Raw genomic sequence first — 23,716 nt, forward strand, 5'->3', positions numbered from 1 at the left:
ATATATTTTTATAGCAATCATTTCCTGCTAAAATGTAGTTCCAGTTAAATAAAATGCTGCCATGAACCAGTGATATGCTCTGAAGCCAGAGAGAGAATTTAAGCAACCAAACAGGAAGTGAACACTGTGGTGCAACTATGTCCTTTCTCACAAAGAGAACGACTGTTTTTTCCCCCCTCACTGCAGAAAAATTCCACCCTGCTGAACACACCTACAGGTAAAAGTGGATCAGTGGGAGGGTTATGTAGCAAGAATGAGGTTAAATGTTAAGACACTGTAGCGTTACTGGTTAACCGAGATTTTTTTTAAAAAGCTCTTCCAATCACTGCGCTTCAGGATATAAGCAATCATCACTAGCAACAGGGCTGGGCCTTCACTCTGCCTGAACCACTTCTACTGCAACTTACTGAAGTGCAGACTATCCCTATAAAACACTAAACTGCAGCAGCTCACCCCATTTCAAACTCAAGCTTTAAAACCTTTAATAAATCATCATCATTTCATAAATTACATTATCAACTGTCACAAAAATACAATTTGATAAAATGGATTTGTAGAAAGGATTCAATCGAACCAAGTGTGAAAGAAACACGCCCGGTACAGCTTTAGTATGACAGTTAAGCAAACTGCAACTCAAGCTGCACAGAGCAATGTTACTGGCAATAAAAAAAGAAGAAGAAAAAAAACAGATCATTATTGAAAATATTCCAAATTACAGCATGAAATACTGAAACACTGCAACATGAGCAACCGGCATGTATACAGAGGAGCTCTGCTCATCTGTTGCAGTCTTCAATAGGACATGAATAAATGACCAGTGTTTAATCCACATGTGTATTCCTCACATAACACTGAATACACTGAAAGTCGAAATGGTGCACCCACGCACGTTTGCTTTTTCTGACAGTACTCTTCTTTCGAGGACCGTTTTTGCATCGACACAAACAAGTCCACAAACAACCGGCCCCGACAGAATATATTATTTGTGACAAAGAACAATGCAGAAACACAAAAATAAACATCTGTACAAAATAAATCTATACACACGTTGCAAAAAAGTGCTTTATGAGCGCCCAATTGTCTCATTTCTTATTATTTCTCTTTGTTTGTACACAGAGTCAAAATATCGATCATTGGATGATCTGATTTTATGTACAATGACAGGATCTGCATTGTTTTATCCCATTTTTAAACCAGCATTCTCGCAAACAGTACAACATATGCACACGTCATGTTAGAAACATTAACTTGGCTGATCTGTGAGGCTTAGTTTACACAGCTTTCACTGACTGACAATGTGCCCAGAGCAGATTTCACACAGCACTGTCATTATGACTGAGTCTACACCAGGTAGTGACAGTCTTCAAATTAAACAGAGGAGGGAACTGCACTGTAGGTAGTTAGAAACACAGGATCCTTTCCTAATATCTAAATGATGGTCTTGGCTGAGCGTAGAGACCCAAAACTTACAGTAACAAGACGATGTCAACACTAAAACCGACAAAGTGAAACTGTCATGCGACAATGAATTCAGACTCTTCACTAGAATTAAGGTGGCTTGAATTTCCTCTGATAGAATAAATAGTTGTCCTTCTCTTCTTTTGTAATGGGCGGACGCCTCGCTCCTTAGAATAATACATCTTCATGCTCTATTATAAGCTGCACCACTAGCTTCTGCTGCCTCATGTCATTCAGGGTTGTCAAGGCGTTCTGCTCCGGCGGCTGCATAAGAGTTGGACCGAAGACAATCCCCAGGTTTTCAGCATTCATTAAGTTGTACTTTTCAAACATTGTCACCCTGTAAAATAAGAGAAAAAAAAATCAAGTTTGCACAGGGAACAGATTTATGAAGCATCCAGACGAGTGTTGTTTTGACATGTTTTTATTTTGAGCCATGTGTTCATTCAGTGTCTCCAGCCAGGGCACATGAACCTTGTGGGAGGAGGGGTTCCTGCAGTAGCTAGGAAGCTAGTGGACAGATTAGCTTGACGAAAAAAAAAGTCTGAATCTTAGGCAGACACTGTAGTTTTCAACAAATCTTTATAAACTTATGTAAATAGTGCATTTAATGGGGACTATTTTCAGTTGCAGGTTAATACACAGTTTGTTCTGTGGAGCATCTTTACAGGTATGTAGGATTGACTCAAAACAACCTACAGTGCCCATATTCATGGTTACGAAGAAACCCAGTGTCATCCAATCACAGCTTGTCTTTTTGTCAGTTTTGCAACAGCATAACTGATTAGTGGGCGAAGTTACCTCTTGAGGTGAGCCATCAGGTAGCGTAAGGTCTCATAGTGGGCCGGAGGGAGCTGCAGCAAACCTTCGTGAATGGCCTCCAGTCGGGATTCAGCATTTGGAAGTTCTGCATCACATTAGTAAAATGATTAGTATCAGAGCCCTGCAGAGAAGTACTAACACAGTAATGGTGCGGAATAGCAAAACCAAAGCACTCATACTTGCAGCTTGAATAAATTTGGAGTACAAGTCAAATGTAATGACTGGAATGGGGAGGTCTCTAAAGTAAAGCTTCAAAGCACCAGCAATTATGTTAATGTCTGCATAGGCACTGGCACTGATGTCAGCCTTCTCGCCATCTGTTGACACAAAACAGAAAATATATGACTAAGATGCCGTTTTGTATTTGTTCAAAATACAAAATCATTGCTGTAGGTTTCCTTTGCCATTTCCAAAATAAAATACAGCACTGTATCACGCTCCTCTGCAGCTGAAACACTTTACTCAAAGGTTCGAACCTCTGAACTAAAACCCAGAGCATAGAGCAAAGGAATTCACTGTCAACAAACCTCGATCAAAAGCAAGCCTCACATCCTCAATGTGCTCAGAGAAGCCAGACACCCTGTAGAGACCTTCGGATTTCATACCTGCAAGAGAAAATTGGAAGGTTTGTGTCTGTTTCTTTGTCACAAAAACATAAAAATGAATCAAAGAAAATGCAGGCGTCTTTTGTACAAAAAGGGATCAATGGCATTTCTAAACATTACAAACGAGTAAAGGAATAGAAATAACTGTGTATTCTACTTTCCTTTACCAGTAATAAGTGATGGATCTACCTCTGAGTTCTATTTCTCGAATACACATGTCCACCACCATGGGCCGCGTTGCGTTGTGAGCTTTGACAAGTGTCGTGAGGTCACAGCTAAACACTTTCTTTATCCTGCGCAGGTCCGGCTGGCAGTCGCTGGGAACAAGCTTGGAGCACTGTTTGTGTACATTCAGCCCACAGTCTAGCAGAGCAAAAGTGAGATAAAAAGAGAGAGAGAGAGAGACGATAACACAACCATCATCCCAGGCTTAAGAAAGCAGTTTGAAAAGGTTTCCCAGAGTCAGTGATAAACTGCACTGTCAGACAGTGCAGCTGCTGTTAAGCTGTCTCGGTGTACTGCGCCAACGGTGGATATCAGCGGACAAGGCAGCACTGGCGGGGGGCTCTTGTTGTAGTTTCGGTCACGTGGATTGTGCTGGACAGCTGGCAAAAGCAGTGTGTGTAAAAAGTAATGCCTGCTTGTGTGGCAGCACAGCTTGAAATAAAGGTTTTTGAAGGAGTGGTACTCGTAGACCAGGCGGCGTGGGGGTGTGGGGGAGGTTGGGGGATGTTACTCTGAAATCGTTCATCACAAACTTGTTTGTAACCGCCCGAGCAGCGTTAACGCCGGTCGGCTGATTGGGGTCCTCGTTCTCAGTCAGTGTTGGAGGAGATAAGCAGAGAACTGAGGGACAGAGAGAGAGACAAAGAAGTCTCTCCTGCTTCCCATAGCACATGAGGTGTCTGATGATACCGCCGTTTGCCTCTGGCTTATCAGCATGGCAAATGTCTAAACAACAAACTCTCTGTTTAGGGAGAGAGCAACAGAGTCCACAAGAGCGCACATCAGCCCCAGGATTGCGTCTGTGCAAGAAAACAACCCCGTGGAGGCCCTGAAAACCTGCAGTTATGCTGCTATATTTGGACAACAGCGACACCGCGTTTGGCCTGTGTTTGACCCGAGTTTTATATGTCATAGGTTATCTGTAGCATTTACTGTTGACATAACCTACATTTGGATATAAATTCTATCAGCATGAATTAGTTTGGACAGTGGCAGTTATTAAGCAGCTACGGAGTGCTGTGGAATAACATTTATTAGAATTATTTGGTGGGAGTGGTACAAAATATTAGTGAGTGGAGTGCTCAGAAGGAGTGATAACAGTTAAAGCTGTGATTCTATAAAGATGTCTGTTCCTCACTGTGTTTAAATGTCTTTTGATGAGTCAGCAACAGGACGATGTCATCTTGTTTGCCACAGATGTAACAGGGAAAATACATAACACCACCACCACCACGCTAAATAACTGAAACATCCGTGAGAAGACGCAGATCTTATAATGCCTCGTGTAATCCGACTTACGGGACAGGATATTTTCAAACAGTCTACCACATGCAACATTTTATGTTGAAGTGCGTAGAGTACCTGAGCAGCGGACTCCCTGTGCAATGAGGCCCCACATGAAGTTAGCACAGTATTCGCACCAGTGCGGCCCTCGAAAGGTATGTACCTGGGAAGACACACACACACACACACACACACACACACACACACACACACACACACACACACACACACACACACACACACACACACACACACACACACACACACACACACACACACACACACACACACACACACACACACACGTCAATGACCAGTTCACACAGGAGACCTCTCCACCTTTGATGCGCTGGATTACACTGTGATGCCAAGCCATACTGGATGGAACTCTGCACCAAATGAGCGCATTTGTAGTATACACGAGGCAGATTAAAGGATTTACTACAGCGCGTCTGGCATCTGTCCTGAGCAATTGGATACATGCGGGGGAGCACAGAGGCAAGCCTGAAAGTCAAAATAACAGATGTACGCCTATGGTAAGAACAAGGATAAGGTGGCAAATGGAGTTACACTGATGTGCACTTGAACACACCTTCATTGTTACTTTGAATAGGTAGGAGTGGATTAATGAGTGCAGAGGGCACATGGCAGGTGGTGAGTGGATAGTTTTTGTTCGGTTTTCAAAGACAAAGCAAACAAAAAGCTGGGGATCACTGTAGCTCACCTCTTAACTGAAACCCAAGACACCACTGCAAGAATTTTAAGGTGCCCAGAGGCAAGTATGTCCAAGTTCTCATTTGTGTATTAAGAGAGCCATAACTCTTGCACTTGCATGCAACTCTAACACTTTTTTTTTTTTTTAGAAAATCAGAAGCTTAAAACAAAAATAGATCTAAGAGCTTTTAAATCAATGCTAATCAATGTGTTCTGTTGTTAATGGGTTGTGGTATCCATTAGTTCCCCTCAATGCATATGGGTGTCAGCTGCATGTGTTCTCATCAAAACAGCAACACACACACACACACACACACACACACACACACACACACACACACACACACAGTGGTCTGTGATCCAAACACATCTGCGGATCTGGAGATGCATCTCGCTAAAGAGTTGCTTAACCAAAGGAAAAACAAAAGTGAGCTACTACAAAATAAATGAATAGTCATTTAGGAGAAATGTTAACAATGTTGTCAGCAGCTGACACTTTGACTCATTTCATTCCTTGTGTCTAAGAAGAAATTGCTCACCTTGAAGTTGTGGATCTTTTCATAGGAGCACTGCTTCTCCGGCATATCTTTCAAGGCACTCCGTCGCACCAGAGGTGAAGAGATCTGAGGACAAGAGGCCAACAGTTTAATAGGCTTCCACAGGAGAGTCCCCTTGCTCCCCAGCTTGACTCCCAGAGCCAAAGCCAGCAGCTCCTGGCGCTTCCTCTCCTGTCTCTTAGCCTTGTGGGTAATCAGCTCGGCTGCTAAACCTATGTTTTCTTCAGCTTCCATGCTTGACTGATCGGGCTCCCAGAGACTCTCCAATTCCTCTGAGGGAAGGTGTGAAGGGGATCCGTGAGTGCTGTGCAGCAAATGCTGTCGGCAACTGTCCAAAGCAGAGGCAGCAGCTACACTCCACTCCCCTGTGACCCAGGAGGGCGACTGATGACAGCCAGCGCAGCCTCGACTCTGCATCTGATCTGAATCCAGTGGCAGCAGTAAGCAAGAGCAGCAGTGGGAAGAGGACTGGTAGTGGGCGGCCTGAGGGCAGGAGTGTGCCTTGCACAATGGTCCTCTTTCACACACCCAGAAAGAGGGAGAGAAAGAGAGAGGGAGGAAAAGGGAGAGAGCGAGAGATAGAGCAGGGTCCTAGATGGGCAGGGGCTAGAAGGTTGAGAGTGAGGGCAGCCGGGTGCTGTCAGGACCAGTTCACACAGCTCAACAGCTCTCTAAAGCAGGATCAATAGTGCAGACGCCCTCTTTATAGCACTGAGCACACTCCCATTAGCACAGTGCCTTCCGGACACACTCCACTTCACTTAACTGCAGATAATACTTCACTGCCAGCAGCTCTCACTCAGCACTGGATCCTTTGAACAGGTCACTCGCCTGCTCAGAGACAGACCCAAGATTGTCAGCCTTGTCAGAGCTGAGGCTGTGTTGTCATAACTCAAACAGATCTTGACCTCTAGCTGTGTCTGTCAGCTGGTGGAATTCCCCACACAGCAATCCAAACTAGATCTTCCAGACACCCGGACTGCACTGCCCTGACTATACTGCCCTGACTACTCCAGTCTGTGACAATCACTTGTGTCAGAAGACCAGCAGAGCTAGACCATTAACTGGTATTCACAGGGATTACTGTAATAATCCTTACACAGGGAATAATCCAGGAGTGCCCAAATCCAAGCAAAATCCCATAGGAAGCTCATTTGCAGGTCTGCAGCAGCGTCTTTTTTGCCGGCGGGGGGTTGTTGCCATGTTCATGCTGAATTTGTCCCCATTAGCTGTGCTCGTTATTAGCCAGTAAACAGCACCACGAGACTTGCTTCCAATTGTCACAATTTCTAAAACGAGGTATTGCACACAAACGACACATCACATGACATTCCGAATAAACATCAGCAAGACTTCATGTCCAGCAGCTTCCAGGTTACAAAACAGATCAGTCCATCTATTGGATGACATCATTAAAAAAGTGATTTATTAAGCTACTGCAAAGGTTGGAAAGCCCGTAGGCACTGGATTTGTGAGATAAAGAGCTGGTGCAAAAGCAGAGTGGCGAGGCAGAGAGCAAAAGACCCAAAGGGTAACTGCAAAACTGAGATAAAATGAAGGGGTAGGAAGCTAGGCTGACAGACAGAGAAGCACAAGGGAGGGGGAAGGCAGTGGACATGTTGTGTACCAGCTTGTTCCTTTATGTCTCTGATATCTGTTGGGTAAACTAGGCCTTAGCTGTAAGAGGGACAAGACAGGTGAAGAAATTTGTCACTGTGACAAGCATTCTTTCAAACCTACGCATACCATACGGTACAATTTAATTCTGCAGCTAAGTCTGTATAGACAGATGAGGAATAGACCACTCCGTGATATTTTAGCCGCGCAGAGGGGAGGAGAGGAGAGGCAGGGGAAGGGAGGGGGAGACAAGGGTTGTGCTCTTTGTCTGCAGGCAGATGGCTTCTTGTCTCTTAAAGAAGAGCTTGGAAGAAAGGACACAAAAGGTGGTCCCACAACAAGCTCTGCATTCTTTTCAGCAGTTTGGCTCTTTTATTTCCCTCAGGACTTTTGTGAGAATGCAGCTGAGTGAACTCAGTTATGATTGGAGTTGTAGGAAAACAGCACAGTGGACACTGGCACAGTGAGACAAAGGGGACTAAAACAAAACTGCTCTAACAAATGGAAAAATAGGCATACTGTGAAGGACACAGTATTGAAAGATACTGAAAATGGAGGAAACTGTCACTTTTGTCTGGGCTAGGACCACCGAACATGCATCTATCACACTCTGGAAAAGTACCACATAAAAATACTGTTTAAGTAGCGTTTTGACATTTTGCAACTAAAGAGACATAAATAGTTGTTTTTGCATTTTTTTTTATAGCAGAGCAAACAGGTAATTATCCTAAAACACAAACAAATAAACAAAACAAAAAAAAAAAAACAAAAAAAAAAAACAACATGGCGAAACCTTTGAAAATCTTTCTTGGGCACGCACGCAGGGCAGCTTGTTGAGAGCGCCACTGAGATTAAACCAGTGTGGTGAGCATCAGGAGCAATGTGGCTTTAGAGAGGCTTTAGTCACTGAGTAAATTCCTGCACACGCAAAGAAACTCAGGAGAGTGATGGCTCACTCAAGTGCCCCCTTTCACCTTGTGAGAGGGTTTTAATTACACAAGCATTCACAGTTACGGTATTACATAGGTGTCAACCCGACACCGAGTAAACACGCGTGAATTTTGAGTGTACAGTGAAGCTTCTGTGGCTGTTAAAGGCCTCGGGGTGGAGCTGTGTAATTGGTAAACACAAAGTTTAAAAGCGACCACAGATTCAAGCCATCGGGTCAGGTCTCTGCTTCTCAGACGCGGAATATTTGAGCCGACAGAAGACAGTCTCTCTGTGAGAAGAGACTGGCAGGTGGTTTTCAAACGGTGCCTGACAAAGTCTGCCATTATCACAGCTGTCACCGGCTGAGATACTTGGCAGGAGGAATGCATAGTCAGTTTTTCAAAGACACACAGATAGCTGAAAATCTGACATTTAGCTAGAGACATGCTCCAGTTTTACTTGCCAAATGGGATGCTTATTACAGAATGCAGTCCACAGTCATTCAAACCTAAAAATCAGGCTGTGGATCGAACACACGAGGGACACTTTTCAATGAAGCGCTGCACATCTTAGAGGAGTTCTCGGTGTAGCCGTATCTGTCAAAGTTTATTTAAAACAGCAATAAGTCAATGGACTACTCGCTGACCAGCAGCCAATGCTTGCATTAATGCTCTCGCGTTACAGAAATCGAACTCAAGACTGATGATGTTAACACAGCAATGATGGTCCTCCTGACAGGCTGCCATCTGCCTGTTGCTGAGTGATGAACTAGAAGCTGACATTTTCAAGACAAAATATCCCAGAATAAATCAAAGCTGAGAGACACATTAACGATACAGCTCACGCGCTCACAGCAAAACAGCAAGAAATATAAAAATAGTAAATAAATGTAAACATTAAAGCTCGGCTGTGACTCTGGCTGCCATCACCTCTTAAAAAAGGCACAAGAACTAAGTTCAGATTGCCACCTAGTGGAAGGACACTTTTAAAAAACATGAAGAAGGCAGACATTCCTCATCCTGATTAAGAAATCATTTACAGACCTTAATCTGACATCAGCTTGTGAGTGCCAACGAATACAATGTGAAACCTGTCTCACCCAAGATCAACGTGTCTGATATGGATGGCAGGCCGGGCAAAGTCCCAGTCCCCTTGGTCATCATTACCTTTCAGTGAAGGCAATGAAGCATGGCAGCAGTGAACACACCCAGAGGCAGCAAGGATAATGTACGTCTCACTCACAGGACAAAGTGTCCTCTCAGGAATGCTCTCGTTCTACAGGAAATGTACTGGAAATGTTAAGTAGTATGGAACTGGATCAAAACCCCAGTATTTACCCAGTGCTGGTGATAAATACCAGCTACTGTAATCTGCAACTCGTTAAATCTTTGCAATAATGCTGGCTTGTTGTGGATGTTTTGAAAGATTATGGGCAGCCAAATAATTTGGATGAAAAAAATAAAAAGTGAAAACAAGTCTGTTTGTTATTTACTATACTTTAGTATTTTATACCATTTGGATGCAGAATTGTGAACAATATAATGGAGAAGTTTTCTTTTGCACCGCTCCCTTCCTGTTGGAATATTACCCAAGCCAAGAGTCAATAATTAGCTTGCTTAGGTCAATCCACAGAAGCAAAATTCAAAGAAAATCTAATTACAGTTACCGCATGTACCACATCCACAAAATGCAAAAATCTGCAGCACAAAACAAAGAAATATTTGGCAGGACCACCCTCAGCACAAATTCCCCCAGTTAAACATTGTTTTTGAAGGTATTTTGTAGAGCTCAGTTCAGCTTTGGGGAACTTCTAAGAAGTTTCTGACTCTTCGTGTAATTCCAGATGTTTTGATTAAGGGATGCGGAGCTACACAGTTTGTTGTAGGATTTCTTATTCTTCTTGCCACTCAGATTCTTTCCGAGTCTGAATGCCCACAGTTTCTGAATGACTCAGAGACCCTGATAGTGTTTTAGGATCAGAATCTCACACATACACACTTCTATTTACTCTACATGGTATACACTTGTTACAAACTGGATGAGCGCAGTACAACATCCAGTCATAAAACCCACCTTTTCATCTCTCTGGAAGGTGACCCTGCGTGGTTCTGTGCGTCCACGGCTCAGTCTGTGCACCATTTTGTCCTTGAGCAGCGACGTGTAACCAAGATGCTCGTAGATGGGGTTAGTGGTCATTTTGGCGATGTACTCTGCTGCCTTGGTCTCGATGTAAAGAGTGATGAGGGCGTCCGTCACAAGGTCGTGGACCGACTCAAACCGCTTCTCCCCGACAAAGTGCTTCCCATCGTAAAACAATCGGTAGTTGAGGGTCTGGTGTCCAAACCTGGATGGAGAATGAGGATGTAGTCGGTAGATACGTTTTAGAGGTTGAGCGGGTGAGTAAAAGCGATCAAAGTGGAGACTCGGTGAGTGTTGGGATGCTGGTAGAGCCGACCTCTCAGGGATTCGGTGCTGCATATTGATGGATTTGTTACCTTAAGGCCAAGGTGCATGTCCCTGGCTGTCTTTGGCTCTCCCTGATGAGGTAAGCACCCTCTGTTCCCACCAGCAGCTCATCAGCATAATCTCGAGAGATCACGCCATGAAATCTATTTTTTTTTTAAAAAACGTATATAAGTCCTGCAATGTGATTTCCTCCTCACTCATGAAGCTTTACATATTGAATGCTGATCAAAAGACAAACAAATAGATACATATCCACACCCACTTATAATCTACGACTGAAAACCATTCACTGTGCGTCGCGGGGGGAAAAACAACATAGAAATGATGAAAGAAATTCAGTTACACTCACTCTCTGCCATAGTATTTCGGTCTGCTCTCCATCTGTAAACCAGAAGAAGAAATATTGGCTGCAGCAATATAACATGAAAGCTCAATCAAATAGCTTTGCAAATTGTTCTTACAGCCTGTGTGAAAGATAAAAGGCCCAACACCACAGCACAGATTACCATCTGTACCCCCGTGTCTATTCACAGCTACCAAAGCCACAAATTCAGCTCACACACTGTGGAGATGAATTGGAGGCAAAGCACTAAAACAGCTGGTGATAGATGGCCAGCTGCAAAAATTTATATTAAGCCTGTTAGTGTCTATGTATTACAAGTCTACCAAGAGATATGGCTAAACCTATTTTTAATCTTGAATGTAAATATAACCACAGATATCGCTATAGTGATCGCCTGCAATAACACAAGAGGGGTTTTTTCATGTCATAGATTTGAGCTTTTATAGCACTGCCACGGTGAATCATGACTTCTTTTTTTCTTCCTCTTTCCTGGCCTTCTTTCTGTAATCTTTTATAGATAATAGCTATGACGACATTGGATTTGGTAATATGTCAAACATCATTTTGTAGTGAATTACTGGACAACTACTTATCTAGTAATAGCAGCCCACAGGCTTCTCTTAGCTCATCAAAGTGTGGCAAGACTCAAAATAGGATGAGACACGCATCATTTCTGGACGCTTATACAATAGAAAATTCACAGATCTTTCTGCGAGGGAAGTAAAAAGTAGAGCAACTTGCTCCATGAGCTTTCCTGACATAACTGAAGGGATCGAATCTGCAGTCTCCTTCGAAAGCGCCCCTGATCTTGAATTTCTCTTCTACACTTGTAACACATCTTGATGTTTCTTATAGGATAAAATGTGCAATTGTAGCTGCACTATAGGTGATGGCAGCACTTCAATCGGCCCTTTCATTCACGGGATTGAGAGAACAATCAAACCCTGTGCAAGCTAAAACGACATAGTAATTGATTTGGAAATATCATTAAATTTTGCCTTAAAAAGTCCCTGAAAAAAATGCTCCTAAACAAACTTTAAGGAAAGGAGCGTCACTTATTTAATTTTTATTTTGCAGTTTAAATGGTTACACTTTGGGTGCGGGAGGTTCAACAAGCAGCTCCCCGCAGGTTACCGAGTGGTCTGGCTCCCAGCTGCCAGACTCGATCACTTGTCAGCGAATGTGTTCCACGGGAAAAACCTGAGCGTGAAAACTGAGCAGTGGTGTACATGTAGCGTGGTAGACTGACTCATGAAGGGAAAGACACTCAGAAATAATAAATTCGAATTTGATGGTGTCGATAACTGTGTCAGTTAGCTCCAGCGCCTGACCATATGGTCGATTGTTATATCGGACATTTGGCAGCAATAAACAAACAATGAATACAATCACAGATGGGATTCATGCTTTGCTTGTATTCTGGCTTAGTTTCGCATCAGAACGTTTATTGTTGCTTCGCTGCTGCTGTGCGTTGGAAATTTTAAACCATACAAATGCAAGCCTACATGAATTATCTGAGCAATCAAGCAGTTTCAGAAATTTGGACTTTTTCTTAATTTAAATGCATTGAATTTGTTTATCATTTATCACTGAGGTAAGAATTGTTTTTCACATTTACAGTGACAAAAATATGATTATGATCCTTTCAGCATCTATGCAGTTGTTCACAAAGCTGCACATACCTCCTGAGGACATGTGATCCTCTTTGGTCTTGGGGCTTCCTGCTGTAGCTGGTACACTGTTAGAGAAACATGCATATTGATGAAGGCTCCATGTTTTCCACCAAATAGAAGCGTGGTTAATACACAGTTAAGAGGAAGGAAATAAAGTGTGCTGTGCAGCATTTACACAAAGGACAACAGCTATGAGTAAAGCCATATTTCCACTTAATAGGCTGCAGCCTGTGGAAGAAGCTTCTAACCGCTGCTCAGAGAGCAGAAGTAACAGGTACATAAGGAGCCATTAGCTTTTGTGTGCAGTGCTTAGCAGTGAGTGGTTTACAGGGCCATATATCTGAAATCCATTTGCGTGAATTAGGACCTGTTTACCTAATGTGCACTTATAACTCCATAGATTGCTTTCAACTTTGAAACACAAAGACACTTTTACACACGTGGTGCAAGTGCAAGCCTATTATTAGCGTTAGTAGTGAAACAGGGGAAAAAATGGAAATGAGAGATTTGTGGCAGGGATTTAATGAGCACAAACATCTCAGCCGCCTCCCAGAAATAGCACGTTCAATTAGCTGTTAAAAAAAAAAGTGAGCAGCCAAAACAGAGAATCAGAATCAGTAGCTAACCATGATTTTTTATGAGTCTAGAAGTGCACTTTCCCTTTTACCAAAGCAAACTTCACAAAATCGCCAACAAACAAATGAAACAAACAAAAATGTTTCCTGTTTTAATGCTCTCAGTCCCATCGTTTGGCAGCCTTGTGTGTGGATGACGGCTCCACTCCAGTGTCCTCACTACTGGCAAGCAGTGCTAAAGAAAGTGCTGTGTGAGGCTGAGCTAAGTCTTCACCGCAGCAGATTCTCCAGGCAGGGGGAAGGCTCTCCTGACTGTGAAATTTCATGTTTTGTCAGGCTGACTTAAGCCAACCAGCAAGATCTGGACATCATCCATTCCCAAGACAGAGGGAATCCAAAAATACCTCAACATAGGACGAGAGGAGTCAGACGGGAGCAGCATTAATGTAAAATTACGCAGACTAGACATTTAATTACAGGGGAAGTTATTTTAAAAAGCTATAAATTGTAATTAGTTAAGCAAAATGTAGGACAGACATTTTCCCCAGCAGAGACGATTTCAGCTCAGCTTCAATCAGTGCGTTTACCTCTATTCTGACGAGCCAACCCGTTTCCTCCCACATGGTAAAAACACTGCATAATGAAGTGGGCGTTCTGAGGACCCCGTTTTAAATGAGGCTCTTTAGCAGGTAGAAAATCCTATTTTCCTAGCTGCTGGTAACCTATTTTACTCAGAGATCAGGAATTGGCTGCTTTGCATTTGCGCTTGTGTGAATGAATTCAGTGGGCGAGTGTGTTCTCAGTGTGTGCCTTTAAAGCGTGTGTGCGTGGCCTTTTGGAACCTGCAGTGCATCTAATTTTGTTATGCTAAACCAAACCTAATTCTTCAAAGGACAGAAAACATTTCTGTGTGAAATGTGGAGCAGGAAAAAAAAAAAGGTGAAGCACACCAAAGGCAAAGTTAGGTGAAAGCACTGCTAATCAGTGTATAAAGGGAATTAATTACTCACAATAAGACTTCCATATGGGTGGCTGATAATCCTCAGGGTCTGCAAAACACAAAAATACAAAAACAGGCTTTTGTCACAAACTCATGATTGTGTTAATAAACTCTCCTGTTTTCTCTCATTACAAAAACTCCACTTCTAGCTTTTTCCCAGTGGGATGAGTGTGCGCCCTTTACCACTGTTATGTCACTGTTGTTTATCTCTCCGCTATAATTATGCATATGGATTCATGCTGCGCAGCTGCCTCTTGAGACGCACCAGTGAATACAATTCTAATCAGCGTCTGCGCTTCAAGGACAGTCGGTACGGGCTGATGTCCGCTTGCTAAACATTGTGTCGGCACGCACCTGATCTATATTAACAACCACCAAGGTCCCCGACAGCACCCATCTGCCCTGCGGTGAGACTACAAACACGCCAATCAAAATTAGCAGAAGTAAATACAATTTGAATCTTGCTACACACAGCAAGACATCCCCGTGGGAAATGTGGTGGCTGAGATATGATTATGTGATTATGGAGCACGATGTTACATTAGCTCAGGAAACGTTTCAGAGAAGGTGGAGTAAGTTCTCTGCAGCAAGTCAGAGTTTACTCCTACTGAGAAAAGAAATGACTTGTAATACTCTGAGAAAACGTCACCGAATGAATTAAAATGTGGCCAAAGGCAAGTCATAAAAAAAAAAAAAAAAAACCACGTTGACACCCGTAATCATAAGAATGGCTAATATACATCGTCAGGTTTTCTTTTACTGTACAGCAAAAAGGGAAATCACACTACAGCACTGTAGGCGTTACACTATAGTACTGTATATATTTTCAGTTTTCCTGATATAGTCCCCATAAACAGTTTGTTACATTAAAACTTAATACATTTGTGCAAAATCCATTTTTGGAGTGTTTGGTTTTGTTTTTTGCACAGCAACTTGTTACTTGTACACATCAGTTTCATGATGTAGAAACTGATATCCCTTTGTTGTTTTTGACTGTGTTTGCAGAGCAGTCTGACAAGATCCCAAACAAATCAGCGCTCCTGGCGAGGACTTTTAGGTCGTGTCAAGCTTCAACCTTCAAACTCAAACGTTTGTTTGTTTGGTTTTTTTAATCGTGTTACAAGGTTGTAATTACAAAAACCTGAAGATTTTCACAATCTATTAAATTGCAGTCAGTTAAAACATGCTAATTTGACACCAGTTACAGCTAAAAATCTCATAAAAATTAGATTTTCTTCCCTTAGAAGAAACAATTAATTGCATGTTTGAAAATTACTGAATGCCTAATATGCTCAGCATGCACACTGTGACACTGACTCAGTCATACAATATCAGTCCTGGTGGCCTATAGCTATCACATAGGCAGATTAGACTTCATGCCAAATGCAGAAAATAGCCAGCAATGTCACTCCCAGTGCCAGAGAGAGAGAGATTTACCCAACTGCGCCCAGATGATACATGTAAAGCATTCCTTTGTACTCATCAGCAAATCCGCACCACACCCCTCTGGCGAGGAAGGAAAGTAATAAAACACACCTCATATGGGGATGGGAATCAGATAATGAAAACCAGTGAGCACTTGCTGGATATGGCCACCGAGGTCCAGGCAGCTAAACTGAAAATCATTAGTCATATGAAGTGCATCTGTGTTAAAACTGTTCCACTAACATCTCTATGTTCCTCTTTGATTTTTTTTGTGTCTGACAGCACTTGAAGAGCAGACAGTCAGGGCGCTTCCTTCCTGCTGGCTTCTCTGCGAGCGGTGGCAGCATGAGTTTGACTGGAGGCTGGTTGCAGTATTTTCAAATAAAATAAAAAGCTCATCATTGCGGCACAGTCACTGTGCAAAGAGCTCTGTTTATTACAGGGCACAAACAAGACAGGTGCACACAATTAACAGCTGAATATGTAAATGACAAAAAGAAAAGGCAAACAAGCCCGACCCCGATAAATTTTGTTGCTGAAGCCCTTCACAGAGTGTCTGCCTTCCAACACTACCAAATAACCTTCGGGCTCCATTTGCCGATGCGCGGCTAAGCTGCCTTGGAAAATGTATTGTTCAACACTGACGCTTTGTCACTGTGTACTGCACTGGCAACAGCCTGAAAGATTTATTCCACTGCAGCTTATTTAAAGAATGTGATTTCATCTGGTGGGCTGCCAAATATTCTCTTTTCAATCTAATTCTTAATAATGACGAATGGCATTTCGGCCTGGAATTGAGCAGCAGCTTTGGCTACAAAAGAGGGAGCGCGTAAGTGCTGGTTCAGATGCAAACACTGGCAGACACTTGCCCAAATATACACATATGTGCAAATACCTACCCACCCCCACACACACACACACACACACACACACACACAAGCTCGCACATGCACATAAACACCCAAAGAACATCAAAAAGAATTTCCAAGTGGCTCAGAGTTTGTGTGGCGTCTCTCTGACGATGATCAGGGAGAATTTTAAAATTCTGAAGCAGCCAGAGGGCTCTTCCCCCCCGAAGAAACAGCTATTAATTGCGTTGCCCTCCATTACTCACCAAGTCAGAAGCATTCAATAAAATAATTACCAGCGGGTGTTTGCTTCGATGACAAAGAGAATTTGCGATGAATAAAGATCAAGCTAAGAGTTTTATCCCCCGAGATACCATCCGCTCTACTGTCTGTGCAAAATGCAAAAGAAATATTCCGCTTCAGCGCCTAAAACAATGACTTGTGTTGATGTACACTGAATGCGTGGCTGACAACAGCAACTTTGGAGTATTTTAAGACAGGATTTCTGTGCACAATCCTCACTGCTGTTGTCAACAGTGAAGGTGACACAGAAACTACAATTACAAGGAGAAATGAGACCAATACCTGACCATCTGATGGGATGTTTCCCAACATGCAATGCAATGCTGCATATCTGGGGGCGTATCTGCAGAGGTAATATGGAGCCAGTAATTTCACTGGAAACTGGGACCCACTGTCACTGTATCGTACGTGCAGATGTCTTTAAATCTGATTTGTGCAGTCCTTTTTACAGCTTATAGTCAGCTCCCAAAATTTGTGGGACACCACTACGGTGGATTTTAAATCAAGCAATTGATATGTGACTGAAGTGCAGACTTTCAGTTTTAATTCAAGGATTTCTTTCCTTCATTAACTGTTTAAGAATTACAGTCATTTTTTTAATCCACAGTCCCCCATTTTTCAGAGGCTCAACTGAAACTGGACAAATTAAAACAATTTTGAATATAAGGATTATTTTAATCACTTGAATGAAAATCCTTTGCAGTCATTGACTGCCTAAAGTCTGGAACCAATAGACATCACCAAATGCTATCGTTCCTCCCTTGAGATGCTCCACCAGGCCTTTACTGCATCATCTTCAGTTGTTGCTTGTTTGTGGGTCTTTCTACTTTCAGATGTGTCTTCAGCGATTGAAATGCATGCTCTATCGGGTTGAGATCAGGTGATCGACTAGGTCATTGAAGAATATCCCATTTCTCTACCATAAGAAACTCTACTGCTTTTACACTATGCTTTGGGTCATTATTCATTTGCACTGTGAAGATCTGTCAGTTTTGCAGCATTTGTCTGAATCTGAGCAGAGAGTACAGCCCTGTATGCTTCATAATTAATCCTGCTGCTTCTGTTAGCAGTCATATCATCAATAAACACTAGTGACCCACTTCCACTGGCAGCCATACATGCCCATAACCATAACACTCCCTTTGCCATGTTTGACAGATGATGTGGTATAGTTTGGATCATGAGCCGTTTCTTTCCTTCATATCTTTTTATTACCATCATTGTGCTAAAAATTCAGCTTTGTTCTGTTTATCTAAAGATTTTTTTGTATTGTTTGGGCTCTGTTAGGTGTTTTCTGGCCTCTGAAAATCAGGCACTGTGTATAAAAACGTCCGTAATTCCAAAATAGTTATTCACCGGACTTCAATCACATGCTGATTGTACAGACTAGAAAAATTGTGGGGATTTTTAAGCAAATTATGGACCAACAGTACACGACTGCTTTTAGTTTATTTTTTTAAACCTTTCAAGGTCTTGTTCTGGCAGGAGGAGTCCTTAATTTCAAGTCCTTTGAATATCTTCTACAGTTTCAAATACCATCTGATTTTTCCTCATTTTAACCATCTAAAGATGAAGAGAACAGAAATTCTTATTTCTGTTCTTCGTGAAGACTGTAAAGATGCTTATGTATGATCAGAAAAGGCCGTTTCATAAACATAACAAAAGGTGACTGTGAAAAATAATTTTACTGTTGACCACTTGTGGGGAAAAAAAAAAAAAAAAAACACTTTGAAGTTTTAGTTACAGGTTTGAGATTTATCCACACGCATAAGGAGGATTAAGAAACGACACATTCTGGAGAAGATCTCCAAGTGTGCGTACCTCACAAAAATACTTGCACACACAAGCATGTCAGTGGGATACATCAGAGCTGCAGCAGGGAGACCATCTGTGTGTTACAGTGATCCAAAACAAGTATCTCAACACAGTCTTAGCTGACCAAATAACATGTGACAGGTAGGAGAGTGTCTCTCTCTCTGTGGAGTGTGTTTGTGTGCTGCTGGCATAGACACCCTTAGGGAAAGCTGGCTGTTAAAAAGAAGTGTAGGCGAGTTTAAACAAGGAAAAATATCATTTGGTAACCTGATTTTGACATTTCTTTGAGTCTGCTGTGGAGAATGTGAATGCAAACATGCAAGTAAAACATGACACAAATCTAGTCCTGAAAGATTAACAAATAAATGAGGAAAAATAAAGAAGTAACAGAAATATGTTGAGATATGTTGTAAGAAATGTGTAGGATCGCACTTAACAGTCAGCCTGTCTGTAATGCATGGCGACATGTCTGCCTCCCTGACCAACTTTATCATTTAAGGCTGGATCTAAAGACATACTTTCATGCTGTAGCCCTCACAAAACATTTTCAAAGCTTCATTTCCTGAAGCCGTCTGCCAAATGGTGTGCTGCTGGTACAGTTACATGCTTCCATGCCTAACCACGCCAAGAATGTGTAGGAATCTCCCCGATTTAGACAGAAAGCCAGAGGATATGTTTCCAGGGAAAGGATGAGATTGCAACATTTATGTTGCAATCTTATGGCAATCATTTTGGTTGTCTATTGCTATAATCAACTTCAAAGAATAGAGGCTATAGCTATTATCTTCCAGCTGTATATTAAACATTCAGTTCAAAAATGTCTACAACATGCTTTTTGGTGATTTGCATACAATCTAATACCCCATTGTATTGGGTTTTGTAGATATTTTGCAGAAAGTAAAGAAACAAATCAACCCAGTTACCTCTTTTTGTTACTTGAAAATAAAAGAAAATTGCCATCAGTTACAATTCGATTGTGCAGATTTACAAATATGATGGATTTAGCCAAATATACCAAAGCACTTTGTTTGCAGCAAGAACAGAAGACCTAATATGGAGCTGGAATTTCACAGAGATTCATGTTTCAGTCATATGCCTCATAGACAAGATTATTCAAATGTTGCATCTGGCTGCCAAAGAGCTCTGCACGAAAATAATAATACCCTTGCGACAACCACTCCATCCCTGGCAACAGTGCAGCTTGTAACCTCTGATAATTATATTGAGAGCCCAACAGTAATGACAACCCTCCAATGCCACAGAAAGAAGAGACTTTCCTCTTAAAGCAGCAGCGGTCAAACAATAAATCCACTTCTTTCTGAAACGCACACATGAGATAATGCTTTGTGAAGCCTGTGGTCACCCTGGGCTATATCAGCTTGACTGTCTGTCCCTCCCACTGGGCAGTACCTTGGGAAATGTGACGCTGGTGTGTGGTCAGGATGCAGAGACAGTGAGAAAGTAAAACAAACACTTTATGGAATGTCCTCGTCCTGCCATAAATTAAATGAAAATCCACCAAAGCAATGCTGAATTTGACTTTTGCTGCAGCTTTTTTTTCCCCTCTTTTTTGCACATTTTCTTGATGTGATTTTATAGTCCAAACATAAACCACGCGTGCGGAGGCTCAGCGTTACAAACAGCCTCATCCCTCTGTCACACACGCTCGCCCCTGGTTGTTTGGTGGGGCTTCCACATCAAGCAGTGCTGCGATAGTGGAGGTTGTACTTTATACTCTGGCAAATACGAGCTACTCCTTATCAACACACAAGGGACTATGCGCAGAGAAAGCATTCTGCTGCTCCCACTGCATTTTCAGGGTTTATTTGAACAGCTGCTGACAAACATTCTGCTTTTCCTTCTGTGAAAAGCAAAGCACACAAAAATGACAAATAATATGCGCTAATCACTGAGCTATACCATTGTTTATGCAAAGGGGATTTGGCTGGAGTTTTCTGCAAACTGAAGCAGTCTGAGATGTATTATAATCACTCAACTGGGCATATTAGATTAAAAAAAATATCAGAAAACACCTCAGCCTGGTTGATGTTGCATTTTTGGAAAATGGTAGACAAAGGAGGCCAAAGATAATCACAGAAGACAGCCAAGTGGAAAGTCAATAGTGGAATTGTGGAAATGATTGGCAACGTTAAGGACAACATCCAAAACCAAGCGTCACACTGACTGCATCTCACGACCTTATAATCCTTGTGCACATGAAGGGCTTTCCTTTTACCCCAGTACCTCCACAGCTGCATCCACTTAGAGGGTTTTTTTTTTCTATATTATCACAGCTGCCACCTCGAGAAAGTTTAATGAAAGGAATCTGTGAGACAGATTAATAGAGATTAAGATAATGCGTGGGTTGTATACAAGCCAACGGGAGAGAAAAGTTTGATTCAAGCCAAACGAAAGCATTAGAAACTTCTCAAGAGGAAATGCAATCCTATTATTATTTCTATTATTTAGTGCAAAGCTTCTGTGTCTGTTCGTTTGGGGAGAATTTGAACTCTTACCAGAGGATAAAGATGAACCTGAGAGGCTTGAGTTGCTGGATGCTGCCATCCCAATCACTTTCACGACTCGGTTAGTCCTGTTTGGCCAAGGTGGGCTCACAGCAGCTCGTCCCTGGCGGTGCCTCCATTTCCCTCACGCCCCAGTGTGCTTCACCTTTGACGCCTGACTGGTGATCATTTCATGTCTTGTTTGATCCCGACCCCACCAACACCACCCCTGTCCGTCCGTTTGAATCTGCTGATCCTTTCCTTCGCCTCGCTGCGCGCCTCGGCGAGGAGTTCACGCTGCCGCATACACCGTGGGTGCCGTGGATTCAAAAATAAATGAGAAAGATGAAAAAGACTACAGGAACGTGCTCCGTGGGTCGGTTTCGTCAAAACGTTTCCTCCCCACAATGGACCGAACCTGTAGGTACAAAGTGTCGTGCCATGCAGAGCCCAGCCACGGCGTCCATGTGCCACTTTAAGGATCGCAATAAACACACCACACCGCAGCCTAGACGCGCCTTCTTAAAGTGAAAGTTTTGTGGAGCAAGGTTTTCCAGATGTAAGCAGTCCTGACAGGCAAAAACAAGCCCAAAACAGCAGAGCTCAGCTCCGCTTGCGGAATGTCAAACAGACGGAACTTTCTTCCTCAAACCACACTCGTTTGATTCATGAAAAGGCACAAATGGGCAAATTGTATTATTCCAGAGCTGGCAGTTCTTATTTTCATTTTTGATGAAACAGCTGTGGCGAGCCCGGTGTCTGTGCGCCATCTGGTGGTGCAAAAATATATATCGCTCGAAGAAATGAACGTTTTTATCAGTTAAAAAAAGAGCGATGGAGAAAACGATCAACTGGCTTACATTTTGCATTATTTTGACAGCTTCTGCACATCCACCAGTTACATGCTCACGACTTCACCCTGACCTCTGCCCAACAGCAGGGTGTGTGCAGTGTGGCTGCACCTGCAGACAGAATTGTGTACTATAAGCAAAACAGTCAATAAAAACACACCGGAAATTGATAGAAAAGCAGATTGTTAATGACGTTACAACCGCCTCAGAAAAAATCTCACCATCAGCTCTTTCCAAAAACCTTTTGCAAGCAGCTCCTTGTACCGTCTTTTTTTCACTGCATCGGAGGCAGAAGGATCAGTCATTCACACACACAGACACACACACACAAGAGATTTCCATCATTGTTTCAGAGTTGTGTGTTTGAATGTCCTTGGCACGATACATGCCAGGTTCACTGTCACGTGCCATTGCTTGAACAACAGAGAGCAGCCATCAATGATTTTATTAATAATAGTTTCCCCCTTCATAGTGGAAACAGGACAATAATAACACAACCATCAATCAGTGTTAAAGAATGAGTGATTTTGTTTACAGGTTATTGACACACTGATTGTATCATCTAGAATAGCCGACTGATGCTCACACGCCGACGAGTTTAAGCACCATATTCAAATCTTTTAGCTCTGGTTTGGTCTCCTCCACAGAAATGATCGCCAAGTAAGTGAGTCTCAATTCAGCAAAAGGCAAAATATCACTATATTTAAAACAATGCTCAGTCCCTCAGCTGTTGAGAACCGTTTGAGATCTGATGGACAGCTGTCTCAACCTATCACATCAGCCCTGGTGCCTGCCACTTTCACTTTACATCAGCTCCAAGCACTTTCCAGATGTCAGTGAGAAACAAACCCAAAGGATTCCTGTTTCATGATACCAAATAATATAGAGTGCAAGCTATTTGTTGATGCTTTAAAGCAGATAAACTGTTATTACTCCTATTTTAAATGTTGCCCAAGTTTGCAGTACTGTTAGGCTCATTCAAAGATTTATTACTTGCATCTGTGTTCACCAGAAACACCAGATAATTAGTTTCCACTTCACCTTTTTCCAGCTGGCCAGTGCATTGCTATTTTTCTATGTGAAGGTTAAAACACCTCCTTGGCAAAGGCTAAATATACAGTGCTCAAAAAAATTAAGTATATTATATATTACAGCATAAAATAAATTTTAGGTATACAACTAACTTAGTAAACATAAACCATTATTTCATCTGCTCTTATCCAAGTAAAAGTGACAGCAGATATCCTGGAGAGTGCCCGGTTTTTCTTTTTGTCAGTGTCCTTGTCAGCATGAAATGTTGCCTGCAGCACATTCAGGTTGCACGGGTAGCCCAGCGCCTCCAGGATGACACATCCATATGTGCCATCACCAGAAGGTTTGCTGTGTCTCTCAGCGCAGTCTCGACAGTCCTGAGGAGAAACCAGGACACGAGCTGTTACACGAGTGCTGTACAGAACCATCAGCTTCAACAGCAGGACTGTTAACTGCTCCTTTGTTTGAGGAGGACCAGGAGGAGATCTGCCAGAGCTTGACAGAAAAAAAAAATCAGGAGGGATTGGGACACTACCTGCAAAACCATTCCCTTTCTGGGAGTTGTTGCTTCTCCAGTGCAGCTGTTGTCACTTAACCACAGTGGTTTATGCTATGTGTACTGGACAGAGTAAAATCCCTGAAGTTTTACTGACTTTGTGTTATTGGATC

At 42.4% G+C, this 23,716-nt stretch overlaps 1 protein-coding gene across 1 annotated transcript; it reads right to left on the minus strand.

Moving 5' to 3' along the window:
• Positions 1-465: 465 nt before the first annotated feature.
• chn2 (chimerin 2) lies at positions 466-21,911 on the minus strand. The gene is made up of 13 exons (XM_004541495.3): positions 21,177-21,911; positions 14,280-14,318; positions 12,704-12,759; positions 11,028-11,059; positions 10,708-10,821; positions 10,286-10,556; positions 5,648-5,731; positions 4,473-4,557; positions 3,075-3,248; positions 2,808-2,885; positions 2,460-2,597; positions 2,260-2,365; positions 466-1,798 (listed from the first exon to the last, which is right to left on the minus strand). The coding sequence occupies exons 1-13, from the start codon at positions 21,223-21,225 to the stop codon at positions 1,627-1,629; spliced, it is 1,398 nt and encodes a 465-aa protein (XP_004541552.1). The 5' UTR covers positions 21,226-21,911; the 3' UTR covers positions 466-1,626.
• Positions 21,912-23,716: the final 1,805 nt, after the last annotated feature.

This window comes from Maylandia zebra, linkage group LG11 (assembly GCF_041146795.1).
Source record: "Maylandia zebra isolate NMK-2024a linkage group LG11, Mzebra_GT3a, whole genome shotgun sequence".
In the NCBI taxonomy this organism is placed as follows: domain Eukaryota; kingdom Metazoa; phylum Chordata; class Actinopteri; order Cichliformes; family Cichlidae; genus Maylandia; species Maylandia zebra.

Excerpts from the sequence above, each read along its gene's own strand:
- chn2 (XM_004541495.3), bottom strand. The coding sequence starts at position 21,225 with ATGGCAGCATCCAGCAACTCAAGCCTCTCAGGTTCATCTTTATCCTCT. Across the intron at positions 5,732-10,285 it reads CCTTCCAGAGAGATGAAAAG|ATCTCTTCACCTCTGGTGCG; the intron begins GTGGGTTTTATG and ends TCTTGTCCTCAG. Across the intron at positions 2,366-2,459 it reads CAAATTTATTCAAGCTGCAA|AACTTCCAAATGCTGAATCC; the intron begins GTATGAGTGCTT and ends AATGTGATGCAG.